General features: G+C 49.5%; 1 protein-coding gene across 9 annotated transcripts in view; it reads left to right on the top strand.

Annotated features, from left to right (window-relative positions):
• LOC132390966 (arfaptin-2-like) overlaps nucleotides 1-26,651 on the top strand; it is a 150,425-nt gene that overhangs the window by 33,169 nt on the left and 90,605 nt on the right. For 7 of the 9 annotated variants that reach the window (XM_059963512.1, XM_059963505.1, XM_059963507.1 and 4 more), the window contains 2 exons: nucleotides 7,635-7,743; nucleotides 15,379-15,486. In XM_059963512.1, coding sequence (XP_059819495.1) covers nucleotides 7,635-7,743; nucleotides 15,379-15,486 — 217 coding nt within the window. The remainder of the gene's footprint in view (nucleotides 1-7,634; nucleotides 7,744-15,378; nucleotides 15,487-26,651) is intronic. The other 2 variants (XM_059963514.1, XM_059963513.1) reach the window with 1 other exon arrangement.

The raw sequence follows: 26,651 nt of genomic DNA, 5'->3' as shown, positions 1-26,651 counted from the left end.
TAAAGTTTGATGGCCACAGGTAGGGATGACTTCCTATGACTTACTTAGTAAGAGAACTTACGATTTTTTTTCGATCCTGATCCATGATAATCCATGGATTGGGAACAAGAAGGCAGCAGGAGAGTACCTGAGGATTTCCATCAGGAAGACATTTTGAGTTCTCAGGTGAAGAGAGAGGCCAGACTGCGCAGGCGCGTGACATCAGCCAGTTGAGCGCGAACAGTTAAAAAGGGCAAGGAATCTGGAGACGTTTTTGATTCGGAACAAGAAGGCAGCGGAAGAGCACCTAAGGATTTCCAGCAGGAAGACATTTTGAGTTCTCTGGGGAAGAGAGAGGCCAGACTGTGCAGGTGCGTGACATCAGCCAGTTGAGTGCGAACAATTTAAAAAGAAGGCAGCCATATCCAGCGGGCAGAGTTGGGAGCGGGCAGTGGAGTGAGAGGGCTTTGGCTCCACGGGCTTCGGCGGTAATGGGACAAGGTGAGGCAGTTGTTGATTGCAAAAGGAGGTAGTATGTGTGTGAGGCCTGTTTTCTGTGGTCGGTGTCAGATGTGGGAGGTCCTGCAGTCTCCCAGCGTCCTGGACGGCGACATCTGCACCCGGTGCATCAAGATGCAACTCCTAAGGGACCGTGTTAGGGAACTGGAGCTGCAGCTCGATGACCTTTGTCTGGTCAGGGAGAGTGAGGAGGTGATAGAGAGGAGTTACAGGCAGGTGGTCACTCCGGGGCCACGGGAGACAGAGAAATGGGTCACAGTCAGGAGAGGGAAGGGGAAGAGTCAGGTACTAGAGAGTACCCCTGTACCCCTTGACAATAAATACTCCTGTTTGAGTACTGTTGGGGGGGGACAGCCTACCTGGAGGAAGCAGCAGTGGCCGTGACTCTGGCACAGAGTCTGGCCCTGTGGGTCACAACGGTAGGGAAAGGAAGAGGAAGGCAGTAGTGATAGGGGACTCTATAGTCGGGTTCAGACAGGCGATTCTGGGGATGCAGGAAAGAAACTCAGATGGTAGTTTCCCTCTCAGGTGCCAGGGTCCGGGATGTTTCTGATCGCGTCCAAGATATCCTGTGGTGGGAGGGAGAACAGCCAGAGATCGTGGTAGATATTGATACCAATGACATAGGTAGGAAAAAGGAAGAGGTCCTGAAAGAAGACTACAGGGAGTTAGGAAGGAAGTTGAAAAGCAGGACCTCAAAGGTAGTAATCTCAGGATTACTGCCTGTGCCACACGACAGTGAGAATAGGAATATAATGAGGTGGAGGATAAATGTGTGGCTGCGTGATTGGAGCAGGGCGCAGGGATTCAGATTTCTGGATCATTGGGACCTCTTTTGGGGCGGGTGTGACCTGTACGAAAAGGACAGGTTGCACTTGAGTCCCAGAGGGACCAATATCCTGGTGGGCAGGTTTGATAGAGCTGTTGGGAAGGATTTAAGCTAGTTTGGCAGGGGGGTGGGAATCAGAATGAGAATGCAGAGATTAAGGTAGAAGGACAAGGGCAGGATGCTAAGAGTTCTGAGTTGATGAGGAAGGACAGGCAGGGGACAGAACATAATTGTAGCCAGTTAAAGGGGTTGAAATGTGTCTATTTCAATGCTAGGAGTATTAGGAACAAGGAGGGTGAATTTAGAGCATGGATTAGAACGTGGAACTACGATGTTGTGGCCGTTACTGAAACTTGGTTGGAGGAAGGGCAGGATTGGATGATGCAGGTCCTGGGGTTCAGGTGTTTTAAAAGGAATAGGATGGGAGGTAGAAAAGTGGGGGGGGGGGGTGGCATTGCTGGTCAGGGATAGTATCATGGCTATAGAAAGGGAGGACGCTGCAGAAGGAGTGTCCACGGAGTCAGTCTGGGTGGAAGTCCGAAATAGGAAGGCATCAATCACTGTGCTGGGAGTAGTCTATAGGTTCCCAAATAGCCCTCGGGACACCGAGGAGCAGATAAGCAGACAGATTTTAGAATGGTGCAGGAAATACAGGGTAGTAGTTATGGGTGACTTCAACTTCCCTCATATCAATTGGCATCTCCTGAGTGCAAGGGTGATAGATGGGGCTGAATTTGTCAGGTGTGTTCAAGAAGGATTCCTGACACAGTATGTGGACTGGCCGACGAGAGGAGAGACTATACTGGATCTAGTTCTGGGTAATGACCCTGGTCAGGTGACAGATCTCTTGGTGGGGGAACATTTTGGTGAGAGTGACCACAACTCCCTTAGGTTCAGCATAGCTATGGAAAGGGATAAAATCAGACAAAATGGGAAAGTGCTTAACTGGAGAAGGGCTATCTTTGAAGGGATGAGGCAGGAACTAGCGAGAGTAAATTGGAAACAGATGTTCAAAGGGGAAAGCACAGAAGCAGTGTGGGAGAAGTTTAGGGACCACTTGAGCTGGGTTCAGGATAGGTTTGTCCCACTGAGGCAAGGAAAAAATGGTAGGAAAAGGGAACCGTGGCTGACGAGACATGTGAGGCAACTCATCAAGAGGAAAAAGGAAGCATATGTTAGATATAAGCAAGAAGTAGGAGGGGCTTATGAGAAATAAAGGGTAGCCAGGAAGGAGCTAAAGAAAGGACTTAGGAGAGCTTGAAGGGGGCATGAGAAGGCCTTGGCATGTAGGATTAAGGAGAACCCCAAGGCGTTCGATGCGTATGTGAAGAATAGGAGGATGACGAGAACAAAGGTGGGACCGTTAAAAGATAAAGAAGGCAACGTGCCTGGAAGTGGATGAGGTTGGGGAGGTCCTACATGAATACTTCGCTGCAGTATTCACAAGTGAAAAGGATCTTGATCAGGATGAGGTCAAAGTAGAGCGGGCCTGTGTGCTGGACAGTGTGGAGATTATGGAAGAAGTACTGGATCTTAAAAACAGGGCTGGACATGATACAGCTCAGGTTGTTGTGGGAATTGAGAGCAAAGATCGCAGGAGCATTAGCTATGATCTTTGAATCCTGTTTGGCTGCAGGGGAAGTGCCGGAGGAGAATGGCAAATGTAGTTCCCTTGTTTAAAAATGGCAATAGGGAGAAACCTGGGAACTATAGACCGGTGACTCTTACATCGGTGGTATGCAAACTACTGGAAAGGATTCGTAAGGATAGGATCTACGAGCAATTGGAGAAGTACAGTCTACTCAAGGGTAGTCAACATGGCTTTGTGAAGGGAAGATCGTGGCTTACGAGCCTGATTGAGTTTTTTGAAGAGGTAACAAAAGAAATTGATGAGGGTAGGGCAGTGGATGTGGTCTACATGGACTTTAGCAAAGCATTTGACAAGGTCCCTCATGAGAGACTCATCCAGAAAGTCATGAGGCATGGGATAAGTGGAACCTTGGCTGTTTGGATAAAAAATTGGCTTAAAGGAAGAAAGCAGAGGGTAGTTGTGGAAGGAAAGTATTCTGCCTGGTGACTAGTGGATTACCGTAGGGATCTGTCCTGGGACCCCTGCTATATGTGATTTTTATAAATGACCTGTATGTCGAGGCGGAAGGATGGGTGAGTAAGTTTGCAGATGACACGAAGATTGGAGGAGTTGTGGATGGAGCTGTAGGTGGTTGAAGGTTACAAGAGGATATAGACAGGCTGCAGAGTTGGGCAGATGGAGTTCAATCTGGACAAGTGTGAGGTGATGCATTTTGGAAGGACAAACCAGAAGACTGAGTACAGGATTAATGGTCAGTTACTTAAGAGTGTGAATGAACAAAGGAACCTTGGGGTTCAAATCCATACATCCCTCAAGGTCACTGCACAGGTTGATAGGGTAGTTAAGAAGGCCTATGGGATGCTAGGCTTCATTAACAGGGGGATTGAGTTCAAGAGTGGAGAGGTCATGTTGCAACTTTACAAATCTCTGGTGAGACCGCACTTAGAGTATTGTGTTCAGTTCTGGTCACCTCATTATAGAAAATATGTGGAAGCTATGGAGAGGGTGCAGAGGAGATTTACCAGGATGTTGCTTGGTTTGGAGAGCAAGTCATATGAAGCAAGGTTAGCAGAGCTGGGACTTTTCTCTTTGGAGCATAGAAGAATGACAGGGGACTTGATAGAGATCTACAAGATTATGAGAGGCATAGATAGGGTGGATAGTCAGTACCTGTTTCCCAGGGCACCAATAGCAAACACCAGAGGGCATAGGTACAAAATTAAGGAAGGGAAGTTTAGGGGAGACATCAGGGATAAGTTTTTTACACAGAGGGTTGTGAGTGCCTGGAATGACTTGCCAGGGATGGTGGTGGAGGCTAAAACATTAGGGGTATTTAAGAGCCTCTTGGACAGGTACATGGATGAAAGAAAAATGGAGGCTTATGGGGTAGTGTGGGTTTAGTACTTTTTTTTAGGGACTATATGGGTCGGCACAACATGGAGGGCCGAAGGGCCTGTACTGTGCTGTAGTGTTCTATGGTTCAATGGATAACCCATGCACATCCTCCCATGTACTTTAGATCATCTCTAGATTACTTATAGTACCTAATACAATGTAAATGCTATGTAAAATAGTTGTTATACTGCATTGTTTAGGGAATAATGACAAGAAAAAAAGTCTGTACATGCTCGAACAACAAGTGCTGGAAGAGCACTTCCGGGTTTTCGCAATTCGTGCTTGGTTGAATTCGTGCATGCGGAATTTGCGGATAAGGACGGCTGACTGTATTTTTACAACCAAGTTCACAATTAGAACAAAAAAAATATTTAGTGCAAAGTGATCAAAGAGATTCTGTAGATGCTGGAGATCCACGCACAAAATGCTGGAGGATCTCAGCAGATCAGACAACATATGTGGAAATGAATAAACAGTCAAATTTTTGGGCTGAGACCCTTCTCTAGTTATCCAGCATTTTGTGTATATTGCTAAAGTAGTCATAGTGTTGCTAAACAAATTTAATGACATGTGCCAGTGATACTAAAGCTGATTCTGATTCTAAACTAGCAATTAGGGTTGTGCCAATTGGTTACGGAACTGAATAACCATATAACAATTACAGCATGGAAACAGGCCATCTCGGTCCTTCTAGTCCGTGCTGAACGCTTACTCTCACCTAGTCCCACCTACCTGCACTCAGCCCATAACCCTCCATTCCTTTCCTGTCCATATACCTATCCCAATTTTTTTTTTAAATGACAAAATTGAACCTGCCTCTACCACTTCTACTGGAAGCTTCTTCCACACAGCTACCACTCTCTGAGTAAAGAAATTCCCCCTCGTGTTACCCCTAAACTTTTGCCCCTTAACTCTCAACTCATATCCTCTTGTTTGAATCTCCCCTACTCTCAATGGAAAAAGCCTATCCACGTCAACTCTATCTAACCCCCTCATAATTTTAAATGCCTCTATCAAGTCCCCCCTCAACCATCTATGCTCCAAAGAATAAAGACCTAACTTGTTCAATCTTTCCCTATAACTTAGGTGCTAAAACCCAGGAAACATTCTAGTAAATCTCCTCTATATTCTCTCTAATTTGTTGACATCTTTCCTATAATCGGCGACCAGAACTGTACACAATACTCCAAATTCGGCCTTACTAATGCCTTGTACAATTTTAACATTACATCCCAACTCCTATACTCAATGCTCTGATTTATAAAGGCCAGCATACCAAAAGCTTTTTTCACCACCCTTTCCACATGAGATTCCACCTTCAGGGAACTATGCACCATTATTCCTAGATCACTCTGTTCTACTGCATTCCTCAATGCCCTACCATTTACCATGAATGTCTGATTTGAATTATTCCTACCAAAATGTAGCACCTCACACTTATCAGCATTAAACTCCATCTGCCATTGTTCAGCCCACTCTTCTAACTGGCCTAAGTCTCTCTGCAAGCTTTGAAAACCTACTTCATTATCCATGCCACCTATCTTAGTATCATCTGCATACTTACTAATCTAATTTACCACCCCATCATCCAGATCATTAATGTATATGACAAACAACATTGGACCCAGTACAGATCCCTGAGGCACACCACTAGTCACCGGCCTCCAACCTGACAAACAGTTATCCAGCACTACTCTCTGGCATCTCCCATCCAGCCACTGTTGAAACCATTTTACTACTTCAATATTAATACCTAATGATTGAACCTTCCTAACTAACCTTCCGTGTGGGACCTTGTCAAAGGTCTTACTGAAGTCCATATAGACAACATCCACTGCTTTACCCTCGTCAACTTTCCTCGTAACCTCTTCAAAAAATTCAATAAGATTTGTCAAACATGACCTTCCACGCACAAATCCAAGTTGACTGTTCCTAATCAGACCCTTTTTATCTAGATAATTATATATACCATCTCAGAATACTTTCCATTAATTTACCCACCACACATCAAACTTATCGGTCGATAATTGCTCGGTTTACTCTTAGAACCCTTTTTTAACAATGGAACCACATGAGCAATACGCCAATCCTCTGGCACCATCCCCATTTCTAATAACATTTGAAATATTTCTATCAGAGCCCCTGCTATTTCTACACTAACTTCCCTCAATGTCCTAGGGAAGATCCTGTCAGGTCCTGGAGACTTATCCACTTTTATATTCTTTAAAAGCTCTAGTACTTCCTCTTCTTTAATCATCATAGTTTCTATAACTACCCTACTTGTTTCCTTTACCTTACACAATTCAATATCCTTCTCCTTAGTGAATTCTCCAAAGAAATTGTTCAAAATCTCCCCCATCTCTTTTGGCTCCACACATAGCTGTCCACTCTGATTCTCTGGGGGACCAATTTTATCCCTCACTATCCTTTTGCTATTAATATAACTGTAGAAACCCTTTGGATTTATTTTCACCTTACTTGCCATAGTAACTTTAGCCGAAGGGAAGTAGTTGTTCCTGAACCTAGTTGGTGTGGGACTTTAGGCTTCAGTACCTTCTGCCTGATGCTAGTTGTAAGAAGATGGCAAGGTCCTGATGGGGTTCGGCTGTAATCTGTAGATATCTCTGACATGCCCAACTCTAACCCTGCTGTACACACAGACTTCCTCACACACACTGACACTCACTTAGATCTCAACTCTCAAACTCGCAGTCCAAATGGACCTTGAAAGATTCGGACTCAATCTCAAAGGTGGTCATGCAACTCACTGCTTCTGCAGCCCTTCACTGACCCAGTCCTGCAGACCTGTTCCTACCCTCAAAGATAAAAGTTAAAGGTTACTTTATTTGTCACTGTACATAAAAACATACAGTGAAACAACACACTCCAAAGATGTGCTGGGGGCAGCCCATAAGTGTCACCATGTTTCCAGTGCCAACATAGCATGGCCACAACTTACTAACCCTAGCTGGTATATCTCTGGGATATGGGAGGAGAAAACCCACATGGTCACAGTGAGAATGTACAAACTCTTTACAGACAGCAACGGAAATTGAATCCAGATCACTGGCACTGTAAATTGTTGCGCTAGCTACTAACAAAGCCCACAGTAATTCATCCTTAGACCTTGTCCCTTGAATTCACTCCACCCACTGGCTCTCAGCTCAGGCTGAATCCCAATCAGTTACTGCAGCGTGTGCTGTATATCACAGCACAGGTCTCTGTAATTGCCGGGATGCTGTTGCAGAGACCACCCTCCGCTGATCCCGCTGCAGCTGCTCCACACTCAAACTGGTTCTGTTCTCTTGCCTTGGTCTGCAGGACCTCCAGCAGGTGATGGTTTCTGGACCAAATCTCAATGAGACCAGTATCGTTTCTGGAGGTTATGGAGGGACAGCAGAGGGAATCATCGCCAGCGGCACTATCAAAGGTAGGTCCAATCGGCTGTGATCATAATGAACAGTGGGGTGCAGATTGGCCTGCTCCTGCACTGGGGAACAGTCTGTGCTTGAGGGAGGGGAGAGAGTTGCAAGGTCACTGACAGACTGAGGAATTACCTGGGAAAGAGGCTGGGTAATTGAAAAAATAAGATTAATTTTATTTGTCACAGGTACATCAAAACATACAATTAAATATGTTGTGTCAAATCAAATTAGCTGATGATGTGCTGGAAACAGCCCATGAAATATCACCATGCTTCCGGCACCAACATAGAATGCCCACACAACGTTCTAGCCCTAACTCTTTCACGTTTGGAATGTGGGAGGAAACTGGAGCACCTGGTGGCAACCCATGTGGTCACGAGAACCTACAAACTCCTTAAAGACAGCAATGGGAATTTAATCCTAATCTTAGAACCAGTGCTGTAAAGCTTTGCACTAATCACCATGTACCATGGTGTCTGAGGAGTGGATTAGTGAACTCATAGGGATGGGCAGGAGAGAGGATTGGGAAATGGGTTTTGTTGGAGGATTCTGGGAAAGTGGAATGGATAAGGAAGGGGTTATTGTGCTAACTGCTACATATCCTCTCTCCTGCCCCCACCCTCACTGAGGGACAGTTGATCCACTCCTCAGACACCACGGAACTTGGTGGTTAGCATAGGCCTTATAGCACTGGCTCTAAGATTAGGTGTCTGAGTGGATCAGTAAGCTTCTCGGTGGGGGCAGGAGAGATGACTGGGGAATGGGTTCTGTATTGTTGGACGATCCTGTTAGTGGAATGGACAAGGGAGAATGTGTTGTGAAGTGATAAGGGGGGGGAGGGTGGTCACACTAGCAGCCCCTTTCAGCTTGAAGTGTTGCCATTGCTGTTAGACATCGTAAACATTAAACATTTAGGTTCTGAGAGTGTCCCTGCTAGGCACATCTTTGTGACTGTGTATGGAAAGGAAAGTGGTTTATAGCACTGATGGGCTGCTCTCTAGCTTCCCTTGCATCTGTGCTTTTGACAAAACAGAATGTTTCCATTTCACAGGTGAAAGTGTTTGGTCTAACTGAAATTGAGTATTGGGCCTGTTGGACTGCCAAAAGTTGTGTCTGCAATGAGAGGTATTCGTTAGGCATTCGTGTGACAAGCTAGGCACAACTCCGGGGTGGGGGATGCAGAGGATAAGTTCTGAGGAACGCAATTCATAACAAGATTCATAAGGTCATAAAGTGTACAGAACATAAACAGTCCATTCAGCCCATCACAGTCATACTAACCTTTTTGCCCAGCTATACTTGCAGAGTAGATTTTCCAGGCTGCTGCCTGGATTAGACAGCATGTCTTTTGTGGAGAGGTTGAGTGAGCTAGAACTTTTCTCTTTCGAGCAAAGGAGCAGGAGAGATGACTTGATATATGTGTACAAGATGATAAAGGCACAGCCAGACTTTTTCCCTAGGATGGCCTACAAGGGGGCATAATTTTAAGGTGTTTGGAGGAAAGTATAGGGGTATGTTTTAGGCTCTTAGGTAGGCACATAAGACATAGGAGCAGAATTAGGCCATTCAGCACATCAAGCCTGCTCCGCCATTTCAGTATGGCTGGTCCCGGATCCCACTCAACCCCATACACCTGCCTTTTTGTCACATGCTTTGATGCCCTGACCGATCAGGAAACTATCAACTTTCGAGTTAAATATACTCACATGCTTGGCCTCCATCTTAGTTTGTGGCAGAGCATTCCACAGACTCACTATACTGTGGCTAAAAAAAATCTTCCTTACCTCTGTTTTTAAAGATCACCCCCTCAAATTTGAGGCTGTGCCCTCTAGTTCTGGATGCCCTCCACCATAGGTAACATCCTCTCCACATCCACTCTTATCTAGTCCTTTCAACATTTGGTAGGTTTCGATGACATCCTCCTGCATTCTTCTAAATTCCAGTGAGTACAGGCCAAAAGCTGCCAAACACTCCTCATATGTTAACCCCTTCATTCCTGGAATCATCCTCGTGAACCTCCTCTGGACTCTCCATTGAGAACATATCCTTTCTGAGATAAGGGGCCCAAAACCGTTGCTAATACTTGGTGCTGCCTGACTAGTGTCTTATAAAAGCTCAGCCTCACCTCCTTGCTTTTATATTCTGTTCCCCTTAAAATGAATGTCAACATTGCATTAGCCTCCTTCACCACAGACTCAGCCTGTAAATTAACATTCTGGGTCTTGCACGAGGACTCTGAAGCCCCTCTGCACCTCTGATGTTTGAATTTTCTCCCCATTTGGATAATAGTCTGTAGTATTGTTCCTTTTACAAAAAATATATCATCATATTTTTATATGATAATAGGGGATTTTAATTTTCCACATATTGATTGGGACTCCCATATTGTTAAAGGTCCAGACGGGTTAGAGATTGTAAAATGTGTTCAGGAAAGTATTCTAAATCAATATATAGAGGTACCGACTAGAGAGGATGCAATATTAGATCTTCTATTAGGAAACGAGTTAGGACTGGTGACGGAAGTGTGTGTAGGGGAACACTTTGGTTCCAGTGATCATAACACCATTAGTTTCAACTGGATAAAGATAGATCTGGTTCTAAACTGGAAAAAGGCCAAATTTGAAGAAATGAGAAAGGATCTAAAAAGCGTGGATTGGGACAGGTTGTTCTCTGGCAAGGGTGTGATTGGTATGTGGGAGGCCTTCAAAGAAGAAATTTTGAGAGTGCAGAGTTTTTGTGTTCCTGTCAGGATTAAAGGCAAAACGAATAAGAATAAGGAACCTTAGTTCTCAAGGGATATTGTAACTCTGATAAAGAAGAAGAGAGAGAGAGAGATGTATGACACGTATAGGAAACAGGGAGCAAATAAGGTGCTTGAGGAGTATAAAAAGTGCAAAAAAATAAGAAAGAAATCAGGAGGGCTAAAAGAAGACATGAGATTGATTTAGCAGTCAGGGTGAAGGATAATCCAAAGAGCTTCTACAGGTATATTAAGAGCAAAAGGATAGTAAGGGATAAAATTGGTCCTCTTGAAGATCAGAGTGGTCAGCTTATGTATGGAACCAAAAGAAATGGGAGAGATCTTAAATGGGTTTTTTGTGTCTGTATTTACTAAGGAAACTGGCATGAAGTCTATGAAAATAAGGCAAACAAGTAGTGAAGTCATAGAACCTATACAGATTGAAGAGGAGGAGATGCTTGCTATCTTGAGGCAAATCAGAGTAGATAAATCCCCAGGAACTAACAAGGTATTCCCTTGGACCTTGAAGAAAACTAGTGTTGAAATCGCAGGGGCCCTGGCAAATATATTTAAAATGTCGGTATCTACGGGTGAGGTGCTGGAGGATTGGAGGATAGCTTATGTTGTTCTGTTGTTTAAAAAAGACTCTAAAAGTGATCCAGGAAATTATAGGTCATTAGGTTTGACATTGGTTGTAGGTAAATTATTGGAGGGAGTACTGAGAGATTGGATCTACAAGTATTTGGATAGACAGGGACTTATTAGGGAGAGTCACCACGGCTTTGTGCGTGGTAGGTCATGTTTAACCAAACTATTAGAGTTTTTCGAGGAGGTTACCAGGAAAGTGGATGAAGGGAAGGCAGTGGATGTTGTCTACATGGACTTCAGTAAGGCCTTTGACAAGGTCCTGCATGGGAGGTTAGGAGGATTCAGTCACTAGGTATACATGGTGAGGTAGTAAATTGGATTAGACATTGGCTCAATGGGAGAAGTCAGAGAATAGTAGTGGAGGATTGCTTCGTGTCCATTGTTATTTGTCCTCTATATCATTGATCTGGATGATAATGTGGTAAATTGGATCAGCAAATTTACTGATGATACAAAGATTGGAGGTGTAGTGGACAGCGAGGAAGGTTTTCAAAGCTTGCAGAAGGATTTGGACCAGCTGGAAAAATGGGCTGAAGAATGGCAGATGGAGTTTAATGCGGACAAGTGTGAGGTATTGCACTTTGGAAGAAAAAACCAAGGTAGAACATACAGGGTAAATGGTAGGGCACTGAGGAGTGCAGTAGAACAGAGGGATCTGGGAATATAGTTACAAAATTCCCTAAAAGTGGCATCACAGGTAGATAGAGTTGTAAAGAGATCTTTTGGTACATTGGCCTTTATAATCATGCTTGACTAATCTTCTGGAGTTTTTTGAGGATATAACTATGAAAATGGACAAGGGAGAGCCAGTGGATGTAGTGTACCTGGACTTCCAGAAAGCTTTTGATAAAGTCCCACATAGGAGATTAGTGGGCAAAATTAGGGCACATGGTATTGGGGGCAGAGTACTGACATGGATTGAAAATTGGTTGGCTGACAGGAAACAAAGAGTAGTGATTAACGGGTCCCTTTCAGAATGGCAGGCTGTGACCAGTGGGCAAGGTTCGGTGCTGGGACCGCAGCTGTTTACAATATACATTAATGATTTAGATGAAAGGATTAAAAGTAACATTAGCAAATTTGCTGATGACACAAAGCTGGGTGGCAGTGTGAAATGTCAGGAGGATGTTATGAGAATGCAGGGTGACTTGGACAGGCTAGGTGAGTGGGCAAATGTATGGCAGATGCAGTTTAATGTGGATAAATGTGAGGTTATCCACTTTGGTGGCAAGAACAGGAAGGCAGATTACTGTCTAAATGGAGTCAAGTTAGGAAAAGGGGAAGTACAACGAGATCTAGGTGTTCTTGTACATCAGTCAATGAAAGCAAGCATGCAGGTACAGCAGGCAGTGAAGAAAGCTAATGGCATGCTTGCTTTTATAACAAGAGGAATTGAGTATAGGAGTAAAGAGGTTCTTCTGCAGCTGTACAGGGCCCTGGTGAGACCCCACCTGGATTATTGTGTGCAGTTTTGGTCTCCAAATTTGAGGAAGGACATTCTTGCTATTGAGGGATTGCAGCGTAGGTTCACAAGGTTAATTCCCAGAATGGCGGGACTGACATATGTTGAAAGATTGGAGCAACTGGGCTTGTATACACTGGAATTTAGAAGGATGAGAGGGGATCTGATTGAAACATATAAGTTTATAAAGGGATTGGACACACTGGAGGCAGGAAGCATGTTCTGGCTGATGGGTGAGTCCAGAGCTAGAGGCCACAGTTTAAGAATAATGGGTAGGCCATTTAGAACAGAGATGCGGAAAAACCTTTTCACCCAGAGAGTGGTGGATATGTGGAATGCTCTGCCCCAGAAGGCAGTGGAGGCCAAGTCTCTGGATGCATTCAAGAGCGAGTTAGATAGAGCTCTTATAGATAGCGGGGTCAAGGGATATGGAGAGAGGGCAGTATGATCAGCCATGATCACAGTGAATGGTGGTGCTGGCTAGAAGGGCCAAATGGTCTACTCCTGCACCTAATGTCTATTGTCTATAAATCAAAGTATTGAGTATAAGAGTTGGAATGTAATGGTGAGGTTGTACAAGGCATTGGTGAGGCCAAATTTGGAGTATTGTGTGCAGTTTTGGTCACTGAATTACAGGAAGGATATTAATAAGGTTGAAAGAGTGCAGAGAAGGTTTACAAGGATGTTGCCAGGACTTGAGAAACTGAGTTACAGAGAAAGGTTGAATAGCTTAGGACTCTATTCCCTGGAGCTCAGAAGAATGAGGGGAGACTTGATAGAGGTATATAAAATTATGTTGGGTATAGATAGAGTGAATGCAAGCAGGCTTTGTCCACTGAGGCTAGGGGAGAGAAAAACCAGAGGACATGGGTTAAGGATGAAGGGGGAAATGTATAAAGGGAACATGTGGAGGGGCTTCTTCACGCAGAGTGTGGTGGGAGTGTGGAATGAGCTGCCAGATGAAGTGGTAAATGCGGGCTCACTTTTAACATTAAAGAAAAGCCTGGACAGTTACATGGACGAAAGGTGTATGGAGGGATATGGGCCTGGTGCAGGTCAGTGGGACTAGGCAGAAAAGTGTTTCGGCACAGCCAGGAAGGACCAAAAGGCCTGTTTCTGTGCTGTAATGTTCTATGATTCTATACATTTCCCAACACTGTATTCCATCTGCCACTTTTTTGCCTAATCTTCCAGTTTGTATGTCCTGCTGCAATCGCATTGCTTCCTCAGCACTACCTGCCACTCCACTTATCATTCTATCATCTGCAAACTTTGCCACAAAGCCATTAATTCCATTATCTAAATTATTAACAAACAATGTGAAGAGTAGTGTTTTCTATCAGCTGGACAGTCCGTTGGTTGGGGAGTATTGGAAGCTGTGGTCTGGGATGGGCTAGACAGTCCATTGGGTGCGGGTGATGGAAGCTGTGGTCTGGGATGGGCTAGACAGTCCATTGGGTGGGGGGTGATGGAAGCTGGGGTCAAGGATGGACTGGACAGTCCATTGGGTGGGGGGTAATGGAAGCTGTGGTCTGGGATGAGCTAGACAGTCCATTGGGTGGGGGGTAATGGAAGCTGTGGTCTGGGATGAGCTAGACAGTCCATTGGGTGGGGGGTAATGGAAGCTGTGGTCAATGATGGGCTGGACAGTCCATTGGATGGGGGTGATGGAAGCTGTGGTCTGGGATGGGCTGGACAGACCATTGGGTGGGGGTGATGGAAGCTGTGGTTTGGGATGGGCTAGACAGTCCATTGGGTGGGGGGTGATGGAAGCTGTGGTTTGGGATGGGCTGGACAGTCCATTGGGTGGGGGGTAATGGAAGCTGGAGTCAAGGATGGGCTGGACAGTCCATTGGGTGGGGGGTAATGGAAGCTGTGGTTTGGGATGGGCTAGACAGTCCATTGGGTGGGGGGTGATGGAAGCTGTGGTTTGGGATGGGCTAGACAGTCCATTGGGTGGGGGGTGATGGAAGCTGTGGTCAATGATGGCCTGGACAGTCCATTGGGTGGGGGTGATGGAAGCTGTGGTCTGGGATGGGCTAGACAGTCCATTGGGTGGGGGGTGATGGAAGCTGTGGTCAATGATGGGCTGGACAGTCCATTGGGTGGGGGTGATGGAAGCTGTGGTCTGGGATGGGCTAGACAGTCCATTGGGTGGGGGGTAATGGAAGCTGTGGTTTGGGATGGGCTAGACAGTCCATTGGGTGGGGGGTAATGGAAGCTGTGGTTTGGGATGGGCTGGACAGTCCATTGGGTGGGGGTGATGGAAGCTGTGGTTTGGGATGGGCTAGACAGTCCATTGGGTGGGGGTGATGGAAGCTGTGGTTTGGGATGGGCTAGACAGTCCTTTGGGTGGGGGTGATGGAAGCTGTGGTTTGGGATGGGCTGGACAGTCCATTGGGTGGGGGTGATGGAAGCTGTGGTTTGGGATGGGCTGGACAGTCCATTGGGTGGGGGTGATGGAGCTGGGGTCAGAGATGGGCTGGACAGTCCATTGAGTGGGAGGTGGTGGAATGTGGGGGTCAGGGATGGGCTAGGCTGTCTATTGGGTGGGAGTGGTGGAAGCTGTGGTCTGGGGTGGGCTGAACAGTCCATTGGGAGGGAGGTGGATGTCCATATTCACAGGGCTCGGATGGAGGGTGTGGGTGAGTGGAGTCCTGATGAAATTGCAATAGTACATTGGGGATGAAGTAGGTAGGAACAGGAGCATCTCTGCTGAAATTCCGCCAGCCATGGCTGTTAAACAAGATGCGGCCTGTGTCTAATTTCTCCTCTTTTTCTAACTTGCAGCCAAGCTAGAGGCAGTAGATCTTCCGTGGAAGCAAAGGGCAGTGGGAAGTCCCAAGGACGGAAAATCCTTTTTCAATCTGTTGCCGAAAGTCAGGATTTGCAAACCTAGTAGGCAGTGAATTATTAACTAGCTTGTTAACAGTTAAGGCTAATGTTTTAGTTATACACTGAGATGGAGAGTGATGTATCCAAGAGTTATGTTGCATCTGGAGAACGAGGTCCCCAAGGAGCATTGCCCAGTCAAAGAACTGTGTGACCAGTTACAGTTTGGGGTAGTTTAGTTTAACTTGCTGTGCTTGGTTTATATAACCAGTATAGAGATCCCTGTTGCACACTGGGTCAGACTGAGAATGATGAATTCAAAGGTTCAATTTAATGTCAGAGAAATGTATACAATATACATCCTGAAATGCTTTTTCTTTGCAAAACATCCACGAAATCAGAGAACTGCCCCAAAGAATGAACAACAGTTAAATGTGAAAACCCCAAAGTTCCCCCTCCCATGCGTAAGTGGCGAGCACAAGCATGAGCTGAGCTAAGCAAAAGCAAAGACACAGACCATGCAGTTACCCCAAAGACCATCGCATTTCATTTGGCATTCGGCAACGCTCAGGTTCTCCCTCCCCCTAGAAAGGGAGAGGTAGGTGTCCCCCATTTTTACAGCGAGCGGGAGACATAACAACCTGCTGGTTTACGATGTTAAAAAGTGTGTTTGTTGCTTTTTATGAGCTCTGTGCCCGAAGATCACAAAGATCTCAGGTCTTCAGGCCCATGGTGAAAGATTTTCCAGCATCCCAACGGCACGAGTCTCCTGCCATGACACTGACTCTCGATCCGGCCGTCTCCAGAGCCCCGAGATCTGAGGCTTCCAAACACGAGGCCGCCTCTCAGGCCGATCCCTTGGTGTGCTGAACAACGGCTGGTCCTGAAACCCCGAGAACGGGTCCCATTCATGCAAAGAACCAAAGTCTGCGTGTAATTTCAGGTCAGGGTCTTCAAAAAATAAAGATATTAAAGATGGAAATAGAGCTGTTTCTGAAGATGCAAGCAAATGAGTTGCTGTTTAGTGCCATCTTAATTCCACCTCCACCAGCGAATTCCACTCTATCCAGCTGTGTGTGTGGGACCATCCCCCAGTGAGGGTCAGTGTGTGTGTGTGTGTGTGTCCATGTCCATCCCCTGGTGAGGGTCAGTGTGTGTGTGTGTGTGTGGGACCATCCCCCAGTGAGGGTCAGTGTGTGTGTGTGTGTGTGGGACCATCCCCCAGTGAGGGTCAGTGTGTGTGTGTGTGTGTAGGACCATCCCCCAGTGAGGGTCAGTGTGTGTGTGTGTGTGTGGGACCATCCCCCAGTGAGGGTCAGTGTGTGTGTGTGTGTGTGGGACCATCCCCCAGTGAGGGTCAGTGTGTGTGTGTGTGTATGTGTCCATCCCCCAGTGAGGGTCAGTGTGTGTGTGTGTGTATGTGTCCATCCCCCGGTGAGGGTCAGTGTGTGTGTGTGTGTATGTGTCCATCCCCCAGTGAGGGTCAGTGTGTGTGTGTGTGTGTCCATCCCCCGGTGAGGGTCAGTGTGTGTGTGTGTGTGTGTGTGTCCATGTCCATCCCCTGGTGAGGGTCAGTGTGTGTGTGTGTGTGTAGGACCATCCCCCAGCGAGGGTCAGTGTGTGTGTGTGTGTGTGTATGTGTCCATCCCCCAGTAAGGGTCAGTGTGTGTGTGTGTGTGTGTGTATGTGTCCATCCCCCGGTGAGGGTCAGTGTGTGTGTGTGTGTGTGTGTGTATGTGTCCATCCCCCGGTGAGGGTCAGTGTGTGTGTGTGTGTGTGTGTATGTGTCCATCCCCCAGTGAGGGTCAGTGTGTGTGTGTGTGTGTCCATCCCCCGGTGAGGGTCAGTGTGTGTGTGTGTGTGTGTGTATGTGTCCATCCCCCAGTGAGGGTCAGTGTGTGTGTGTGTGTATGTGTCCATCCCCCAGTGAGGGTCAGTGTGTGTGTGTGTGTCCATCCCCCGGTGAGGGTCAGTGTGTGTGTGTGTGTATGTGTCCATCCCCCGGTGAGGGTCAGTGTGTGTGTGTGTGTGTGTGTGTGTATGTGTCCATCCCCCGGTGAGGGTCAGTGTGTGTGTGTGTGTGTATGTGTCCATCCCCCGGTGAGGGTCAGTGTGTGTGTGTGTGTATGTGTCCATCCCCCAGTGAGGGTCAGTGTGTGTGTGTGTGTGTCCATCCCCCGGTGAGGGTCAGTGTGTGTGTGTGTGTGTGTATGTGTCCATCCCCCAGTGAGGGTCAGTGTGTGTGTGTGTGTGTGTGTGTATGTATGTGTCCATCCCCCGGTGAGGGTCAGTGTGTGTGTGTGTGTGTGTGTGTGTGTGTGTCCATGTCCATCCCCTGGTGAGGGTCAGTGTGTGTGTGTGTGTGTGTGTGTGGGACCATCCCCCAGTGAGGGTCAGTGTGTGTCCATCCCCCAGTGAGGGTCAGTGTGTGTGTGTGTGTGTATGTGTCCATCCCCCAGTGAGGGTCAGTGTGTGTGTGTGTGTGTGTGTGTGTCCATGTCCATCCCCTGGTGAGGGTCAGTGTGTGTGTGTGTGTGTGGGACCATCCCCCAGTGAGGGTCAGTGTGTGTCCATCCCCCAGTGAGGGTCAGTGTGTGTGTGTGTGTGTATGTGTCCATCCCCCGGTGAGGGTCAGTGTGTGTGTGTGTGTCCATCCCCCAGTGAGGGTCAGAGTGTGTGTGTGTGTGTGTGTATGTGTCCATCCCCCGGTGAGGGTCAGTGTGTGTGTGTGTGTGTGTGTGTGTGTATGTGTCCATCCCCCGGTGAGGGTCAGTGTGTGTGTGTGTGTATGTGTCCATCCCCCAGTGAGGGTCAGTGTGTGAGTGTGTGTGTGTGTATGTGTCCATCCCCCAGTGAGGGTCAGTGTGTGTGTGTGTGTGTGTGTGTATGTGTCCATCCCCCGGTGAGGGTCAGTGTGTGTGTGTGTGTGTGTGTCCATGCCCCAGTGAGGGTCAGTGTGTGTGTGTGTGTGTGTATGTGTCCATCCCCCAGTGAGGGTCAGTGTGTGTGTGTGTGTCCATCCCCCGGTGAGGGTCAGTGTGTGTGTGTGTGTGTCCATCCCCCAGTGAGGGTCAGTGTGTGTGTGTGTGTGTGTGTGTGTCCATCCCCCAGTGAGGGTCAGTGTGTGCGTGTGTGTGTATGTGTCCATCCCCCGGTGAGGGTCAGTGTGTGTGTGTGTGTGTATGTGTCCATCCCCCAGTGAGGGTCAGTGTGTGTGTGTGTGTGTATGTGTCCATCCCCCAGTGAGGGTCAGTGTGTGTGTGTGTGTGTGTGTGTGTGTGTGTATGTGTCCATCCCCCAGTGAGGGTCAGTGTGTGTGTGTGTATGTGTCCATCCCCCAGTGAGGGTCAGTGTGTGTGTGTGTATATGTGTCCATCCCCCAGTGAGGGTAAGTGTGTGTGTCCATCCCCCAGTGAGGGTCAGTGTGTGAGTATGGGACCATTCCCCAGTGAGGGTCAGTGCATGTGCGTGTGTGTGTGTGTGTCCATCCCCCGGTGAGGGTCAGTGTGTGTGTGTCCATCCCCCGGTGAGGGTCAGTGTGTGTGTGTGTGACCATCCCCCAGTGAGGGTCAGTGTGTGTGTGTGTGTCCATCCCCCGGTGAGGGTCAGTGTGTGTGTGTCCACCCCCGGTGAGGGTCAGTGTGTGTGTGTGTGTTTCCATCCCCCGGTGAGGGTCAGTGTGTGTGTGTGTCCATCCCCCGGTGAGGGTCAGTGTGTGTGTGTGTCCATCCCCCGGTGAGGGTCAGTGTGTGTGTGTGTGGGTGGGACCATCCCACGGTGAGGGTCAGTGTGTGTGTCCATCCCCCGGTGAGGGTCAATGTGTGTGTGTGTGTGTCCATCCCCCGGTGAGGGTCAGTGTGTGTGTGTGTGTGTGTATGTGTCCATCCCCCAGTAAGGGTCAGTGTGTGTGTGTGTGTGTGTGTGTGTGTGTGTGTCCATCCCCCGGTGAGGGTCAGTGTGTGAGTGTGGGACCATCCCCCGGTGAGGGTCAGTGTGTGTGTCCATCCCCCGGTGAGGGTCAGTGTGTGAGTATGGGACCATTCCCCAGTGAGGGTCAGTGCATGTGCATGTGTGTGTGTGTCCATCCCCCGGTGAGGGTCAGTGCATGTGTGTGTGGGACCATTCCCCAGTGAGGATCAGTGCGTGTGTGTGGGACCATTCCCCAGTGAGGGTCAGTGCATGTGCGTGTGTGTGTGTGTCCATCCCCCGGTGAGGGTCAGTGTGTGTTTGTGTGTGTCCATCCCCCGGTGAGGGTCAGTGTGTGTGTGTGTGTGAGACCATCCCCCAGTGAGGGTCAGTGTGTGTGTCCATCCCCCAGTGAGGGTCAGTGTGTATGTGTGTGGGACCATCCCACAGTGAGGGTCAGTGTCTGTGTGTGTGTGTGTGTGTGTGTGTGTCCATGTCCATCCCCCGGTGAGGGTCAGTGTGTGTGTGTGTGTGTGTGGGACCATCCCCCAGTGAGGGTCAGTGTGTGTGTCCATCCCCCGGTGAGGGTCAGTGTGTGTGTGTGTGTGGGACCATCCCCCAGTGAGGGTCAGTGTGTGTGTCCATCCCCCGGTGAGGGTCAGTGTGTGTGTGGGACTATTCTCCAGTGAGGGTCAGTGCATGTGTGTGTGTCCATCCCCCAGTGAGGATCAGTGTGTGTGTGTGGGTGGGTCCATCCCCCAGTGAGGGTCAGTGTGTGTGTGGGTGGGTCCATCCCACAGTGAGGGTCACTGCGTGTGTGGGACCATTTCCCAGTGAGGGATTAGTATGTGTGTCCATCCCCTGGTGAGGGTCAGTGTGTGTGTGGGTCTGTTCCACAGTGAGGGTCAGTGCATGTATGGGACCATTCCCCAGTGAGGGTGAATGAGTGTGTCCATCCCCCCGTGTGGGTCAATGAGTGTGTGGGGCCGTTCCCCAATGAGGGTTGGTTTGTGTGTGTGTGTGTGTGAGAGAGAGAGAGAGTCTGGCCTCCTTTCCATGAGGGTCAGTGTGTGTGTGTGTGTGTCCATCCCCCAGTGAGGGTCAGTGTGTGTGTGTGTGGGACCATTCCCCAGTGAGGGTCAGTGTCTGTGTGTGTGTGTGTGTGTGTGTCCATGTCCATCCCCCGGTGAGGGTCAGTGTGTGTGTGTGTGTGTGGGACCATCCCCCAGTGAGGGTCAGTGTGTGTGTCCATCCCCCGGTGAGGGTCAGTGTGTGTGTGTGTGTGTGTGGGACCATCCCCCAGTGAGGGTCAGTGTGTGTGTCCATCCCCCGGTGAGGGTCAGTGTGTGTGTGGGACTATTCTCCAGTGAGGGTCAGTGCATGTGTGTGTGTGTCCATCCCCCAGTGTGGATCAGTGTGTGTGTGTGGGTGGGTCCATCCCCCAGTGAGGGTCAGTGTGTGTGTGGGTGGGTCCATCCCACAGTGAGGGTCACTGCGTGTGTGGGACCATTTCCCAGTGAGGGATTAGTATGTGTGTCCATCCCCTGGTGAGGGTCAGTGTGTGTGTGGGTCTGTTCCACAGTGAGGGTCAGTGCATGTATGGGACCATTCCCCAGTGAGGGTGAATGAGTGTGTCCATCCCCCCGTGTGGGTCAATGAGTGTGTGGGGCCGTTCCCCAATGAGGGTTGGTTTGTGTGTGTGAGAGAGAGAGAGTCTGGCCTCCTTTCCATGAGGGTCAGTGTGTGTGTGTGTGTGTCCATCCCCCAGTGAGGGTCAGTGTGTGTGTGTGTGGGACCATTCCCCAGTGAGGGTCAGTGCGTGTGTGGGACCATCCCCCAGTGAGGGTCAGTGCGCGTGTGGGACCATTCCCCAGTGAGGGATTAGTATGTGTGTCCATCCCCTGGTGAGGGTCAGTGCGTGTGGGTCTTTTCCACAGTGAGGGTCAGTGAGTGTGTGGGACCATTCCCCAGTGAGGGTCAATGAGTGTGTCCATCCCCCCCGTGAGGGTCAATGAGTGCGTGGGTCCGTTCCCCAATGAGGGTTGGTTTGTGTGTGGGTCTGTTCCACAGTGAGGGTCAGTGAGTGTGTGGGACCATTCCCCAGTGAGGGTCAATGAGTGTGTCCATCCCCCCCGTGAGGGTCAATGAGTGCGTGGGTCCGTTCCCCAATGAGGGTTGGTTTGTGTGTGTGTGTGAGAGAGAGAGAGAGTCTGGCCTCCTTTCCATGAGGGTCTGTGTGTGTGGGACTGTCCCCAGTGATTGTTTTGTGTGTATGTGTATGTATCTGTTCCCCAAGTGACCAGTGTGTGTGTGTAGGACTGTCCCACAGGGCATAACCTTTTCTGATCAAGGGTGTGTGGATGAACTTTCCCTGCTGTAATCTGGGCTCTGAGCAGGTTCTGCAGAGCTTATTTAGAGATTCAGCCATGTTGCCCAGCAACCCATTATTTGACTCTAGCCTAATCACAATTCAATTTACAATGATTGAATAACCAACCAACCCATACATCTTTGGACTGAGAGAGGAAACCGGCTCACTTGGAGAAAACCTGCACATTCCACAGGGAGAACATACAAACTCCTTACCATGCAGTGCCGGTACTGTCAAGCGTTGTGTTAACCAGTACACTGTGCTGGCCCGGCTTGACACAGGGAAGAGCAATACAGGTGTGTGGTAAATTCAGAGGACTCCCAGAGTGGACCGAGTGGCTTACTATCTGATGTGAGTACAGAAAGGGTTGGCCTCACTTATACCTGCCCTGCTCTGTAAAAGTGTAACACACAAAATACAGGAGGAACTCAGTAGGTTAAGCAGAATCTATTGAGGGGAATAAAGCAGTCAACATTTCGGACTGAGATCCTTCATCAGGTCTAGAAAGTAAAGGGGAAGAAGCCAGAAGAAGGTGTGGGAGAAGTGGCAAGCTGGCAGGTGAGTTGCTGTCTGCTTGCTGAGTTCTTCCAGCATTTTGTATGTATTGCTCCATATTTTCAGTGTCTGCAGACTCTCGTGTTCAATTTTATGGCTGTGGTTCAGTTCGCATCACCATGCACCATCAGCAACCTGTGACCCATGTTCACGTCCTGAGGTGGCCAGTTTGGTACGCAAGCTGCAAATCCGCCCAATGAAGTGCAGCTCGACTGTTGCTTGCTAGCTTTGTGTATGTGGCTGTGGGTTAAATTTCCACTGCCTGCCTTGACCAAATTGTGTGAGCAGGGCTGTACTGAGAGAGGCTCACACTGTGGGAGCTCTCTCCTAAAGTTAGAATTTGCAGTAAAATTTGCAAAGTAATGGTTTTGGAGACCACTAGAGGACTTTGGGAGTGTGAAATATCACCTTGGTATCGACCGAAACAGATTCTTTGCCTGGGAGGATTTGTTCTGGCAAGTTTTTCTCGGCGCTGAGCTGTGAGTGTGGCTGGTAGTTTGCCAAAGTGCGAGTCTGACCTTGCCAGGAGCAGGGACGGATTTATTCATTTTGTAACAGCGGAATACCCCTCCTGTTGGGGGTGCCTAGCCCATGGCGGCTTGGTGAAGAGGACTTTGGACTTTGGAGCGGTGAACAGGCCAGGGAAAAGTTTCATCTCTTCACGACTGCTACGCAGACAGCGCTGAGGTTTCTTCGAACACTGCACGGACTTTCCTGCCTATCCACTTCTTTCCCCTCGTGTCTCATCCAGTTTCGTCTTGAACCGTATTGTTGACTGCTGGGTGTAGACTGTGTTTCCCACCACCCCCCTGCGGTACTGTTTGAACTGTGTCATGGCTGGGTGCGGGTGCAAGATGGCGCGTCCTACGTGCAAGCTGCTGGCTCGGGTGGCAGGCGGCAAAGAGGAGCACCCGTTCAAATTCCTGACTTTAAAGAATGCTGTACAGTGTACTGTGCCTACTTCAGTCCGTAGGAATGCCGCCATAAAGGCCATGGCGGAGTCTTGGAGGCTGTGAGGGCATTGTTGCGGTAGTGGTTTTGAATGGGTAAACTACTTTCTATTTGAAGTCACCGAGGGTTGTGTTTTTAGCCCTAAATCAGGGGTTAAGGGTGGGAAGGGTTTTTATGCAGCTGGGCCCCGTGTAGTTGATAATCCTCTCTGACGTCCACCCCCATCTCCCTCACAAGGCCCTATTCCCCTATCTGCACTCCATCTGTGAGGCGTATTCAAAAATAACCCCAATATGGTATAGGGCACCTCCGTGGGGTTATGAGCACCTATTCTCATTCCAGTATTGTCTGCTTATGCAGCTGGAGCAGGGTAGGGATGCTGAGGGGCGGCTTCAGGTTTATTTTGAGGGGCATTACTATACCATCCCCTGGTCTACGGGTCGCCTGAGATGCCATGCCTATAAAGAGTTTGGGCATATTTGGAAGAATTGCCGGAATCGTCAGGCAGCCAATTTGGCCTCGGAGGCACAGGGTGTTACCGCTGGGCCTTCCTCCGCTGACACCCCCCCCCCCCCCCCCCGACTGTCCCTCCTCCCCGTTACTCCCCTCCTTGTCACCAACTGTGGAAGTCGTGGTTGGACATGGGGCGGGTGACCGGGAGGGGTGAGCAGAAAGCTCACTGCATATCTCCCGTCCTGGAGGACAGAGAGATGATGAAATCTGCAGAGAGCCCCCCGACCGCCATTTATGTTCAGGGTCGCAACACTGAACTTCATGGCGTATTCTTACTGAAACCCCTCACCAGAGCCCTTGGATGAAGGAGCAGAACTCGCCTTCGAGCCCTCCCCTGCCTTCGCCCTATAACCCTTCTCCAGGGACTCCATGAGCCACTTGAACTGGCACCGATCCTTAACAGGTCATCTCAGCTCCCCTCTCCTTCAACTGGATTATCCCTCCATGACCTGACCAGCGACCAGTGGCCTACTAGCCCTTGAAAGGTTTCCTCCAGTAATCCTGCACAAACTGCCAGATCTCCTCAAGACAGATGAGCTGCGACTCGGTGCTGGGGTCGAGGAAGTCAGCTATCTTGGCCTCAAAAGAGTCCCCTCTTCCCCCTCACCAGGTGCACCACTCTCATCCCCCTCCAGGCAGTCATCATCAACACCCGATGTGACCACTTCACTCCTCACCCTCACTGTAGACCCGACCAAGGGCTCTAATCCATCTCCGGGACCAGTGATAGAGGGAAACCCTTCCACCTCTAGATCCAGAGAACCTGCCACATCTTGGGCATGAGCTTGCTGGGTCATATCCAGCTCTACACCCTTGCCCCCTTCCCTGCAAACAACACTGGGAGAGTACACTCCCTCCTGACCCCTTGGGACACGCTTGCTCTGTCTGGCTGCAAGGGGTGACAATTCCAAGCTGCACTGGCTCCCCTTGCGGACTGCGCGCTCCTCTGCTGGGCACTCTGCCTCATTCGAGGCAACAATTTGGAAGACCAGTTCCCCTGGTGACCTGTTACCCATAGGCGACCCATGTCCCACAGGACTTTATCCCTCCCCAGGGAGTATACACTCAAAGTACACAATTCCAAATGGAGGCAGGTCCATCTCCCCACAGTGGCGCCGCTCATGGGCCCGGAGGCCCCACGTTCCGGAGATGTCTCCCCAGCATAGGGCCCCCGCATAACAGGGCAATCCTCCAGTTCCAGGGGGCAAACTCTGCTCACACAGTCTTAACCAGGGGTATATCTTCCTCCTCCTCCTCCTCCTAAGGTTCCTGGTCCCCAGTCTCAGGGGCTACATCCTCCTCCGTTTCAGGCTGTAAGTGTGCTGAGGCACACTCAGCCTCCGACATTACCTCCCCTTTCGACTTCCCCAGGCTCTTGCTGAATTTCAGGAGCCACAAGACCCTTCAGACCATTTGTTCAACAGCAACAATCTGCTCCTTCTCTGGGGGAGAGACCAGGATGCTTTTTTTTCTTATTTGCCTTCCTGCCCACCATGGTTGTGTCATTGGACTTGATCGATGTCTGGCGGAGCCTTCACCCTGACTCGTGTGCTTTCTTAAGGAGGCTCGCGGATTGAAAACTCTATATCTCTAGGGCGCACATCTCCTGGGTGTTCGCCATCTCCATGTGTCCAGTTGTGGGCTTGGACCACCACCTGGTGTGGATGAAGCTGAATGTGCTGCCTGTACGGGTGGGGTCGTGTACTGGCATTTCAACAACCAGCTGCTGGAGGATGGCCGGTTCCAGGATTCCGGCTGTTCTGGGAGTCCTGAATGCAGAGTGGGGAGTTTCCCCTCCCTGAGGCTCCTGAGATGCGGGTGGAGCTCACGTCCGACTGTTCTGCAGGGAATACGCAGGTGGCTTGACCAAGCAGCGGATGTCCAGGATCAATCGGCTCGAGAAGGAGCTGGTTGACCTGGACTCTTGGCTGAGGCTGACCGATGGGGACCAGCCCCTCTGGGATGAGTACCAGCGGAGGAAGGAGGCATTGAGGCACCTGCAGCTCGAGAGGTCCCGAGGCGCTTACATGAGGTCACGGGTCCAGATGCTGCAGGATCCGGACCACGCCTCGCCTTTCTATTCTCTCCAGAGGGGGAGGGGTGTCCTCATGCAGCTGGTGGAGTTGCTGGCAGACGATGGCTCCTCCTTCATGGATATGGCGAGAATTGTTGCGGAAGTCCATTCCTTTTATGAGGCTCTAATCTCACCGGACCCGTGCAGTGAGGATGCACACAGGGCTCTGTGGGAGGACTTGCCGAGCGTCAGCACTGGGGGTGCTGATCGGCTCGACGCACTGCTAATCTTTGGTGGAGCTGACCAGTGCTCTCAACCAGCTGCAGAGAGGCAAGTCCCCGGGACTAGATGTGTTCATGGTGGAGTTTCTCCAGGCCTTTTGGGGCATCCTAGGGGCTGATTATGCAGGGGTATTAGGGGAGAGCATGCGACGGGTGAGATGCCCCTTTGAGGGCACAAAGCAGTCGTGGCCCTGCTGCCAAAGAAGGGGGATCTCTGTGGCCTGCGGAGTTGGCACCCAGTATCCCTCTTCAGCGCAGAGTACAAGGTCTTTGCCCGGATGATGGTCAGTGTCTGGGCTCAGTGCTGGCAGAAGTTGTCAACCCTGACCGCGGTCCTGGGGCGGTCGATCCAGGACAATATCTACCTTGTCCAGGATCTGATCTCCTGTACCGGGGGGCCGGTCTGTCGGTCGCCTTTCTCTCTCTCTCGACCAAGGGAAGGCGTTCGATAGGGTGAACCATGAGTACCTCTTTGGGACTCTGCGAGCGTTCCGGCTCAGGGTTCGATAGGGTGAACCATGAGTACCTCTTTGGGACTCTGCGAGCGTTCCGGCTCAGGGTTCGATAGGGTGAACCATGAGTACCTCTTTGGGACTCTGCGAGCGTTCCGGCTCAGGGTTCGATAGGGTGAACCATGAGT

The sequence above is a fragment of the Hypanus sabinus genome, chromosome 3 (assembly GCF_030144855.1).
Source record: "Hypanus sabinus isolate sHypSab1 chromosome 3, sHypSab1.hap1, whole genome shotgun sequence".
NCBI lineage: Eukaryota > Metazoa > Chordata > Chondrichthyes > Myliobatiformes > Dasyatidae > Hypanus > Hypanus sabinus.
The sequence above is the reverse complement of the archived record's forward strand: the minus strand, read 5'-3'. Positions and strand labels throughout refer to the sequence as shown.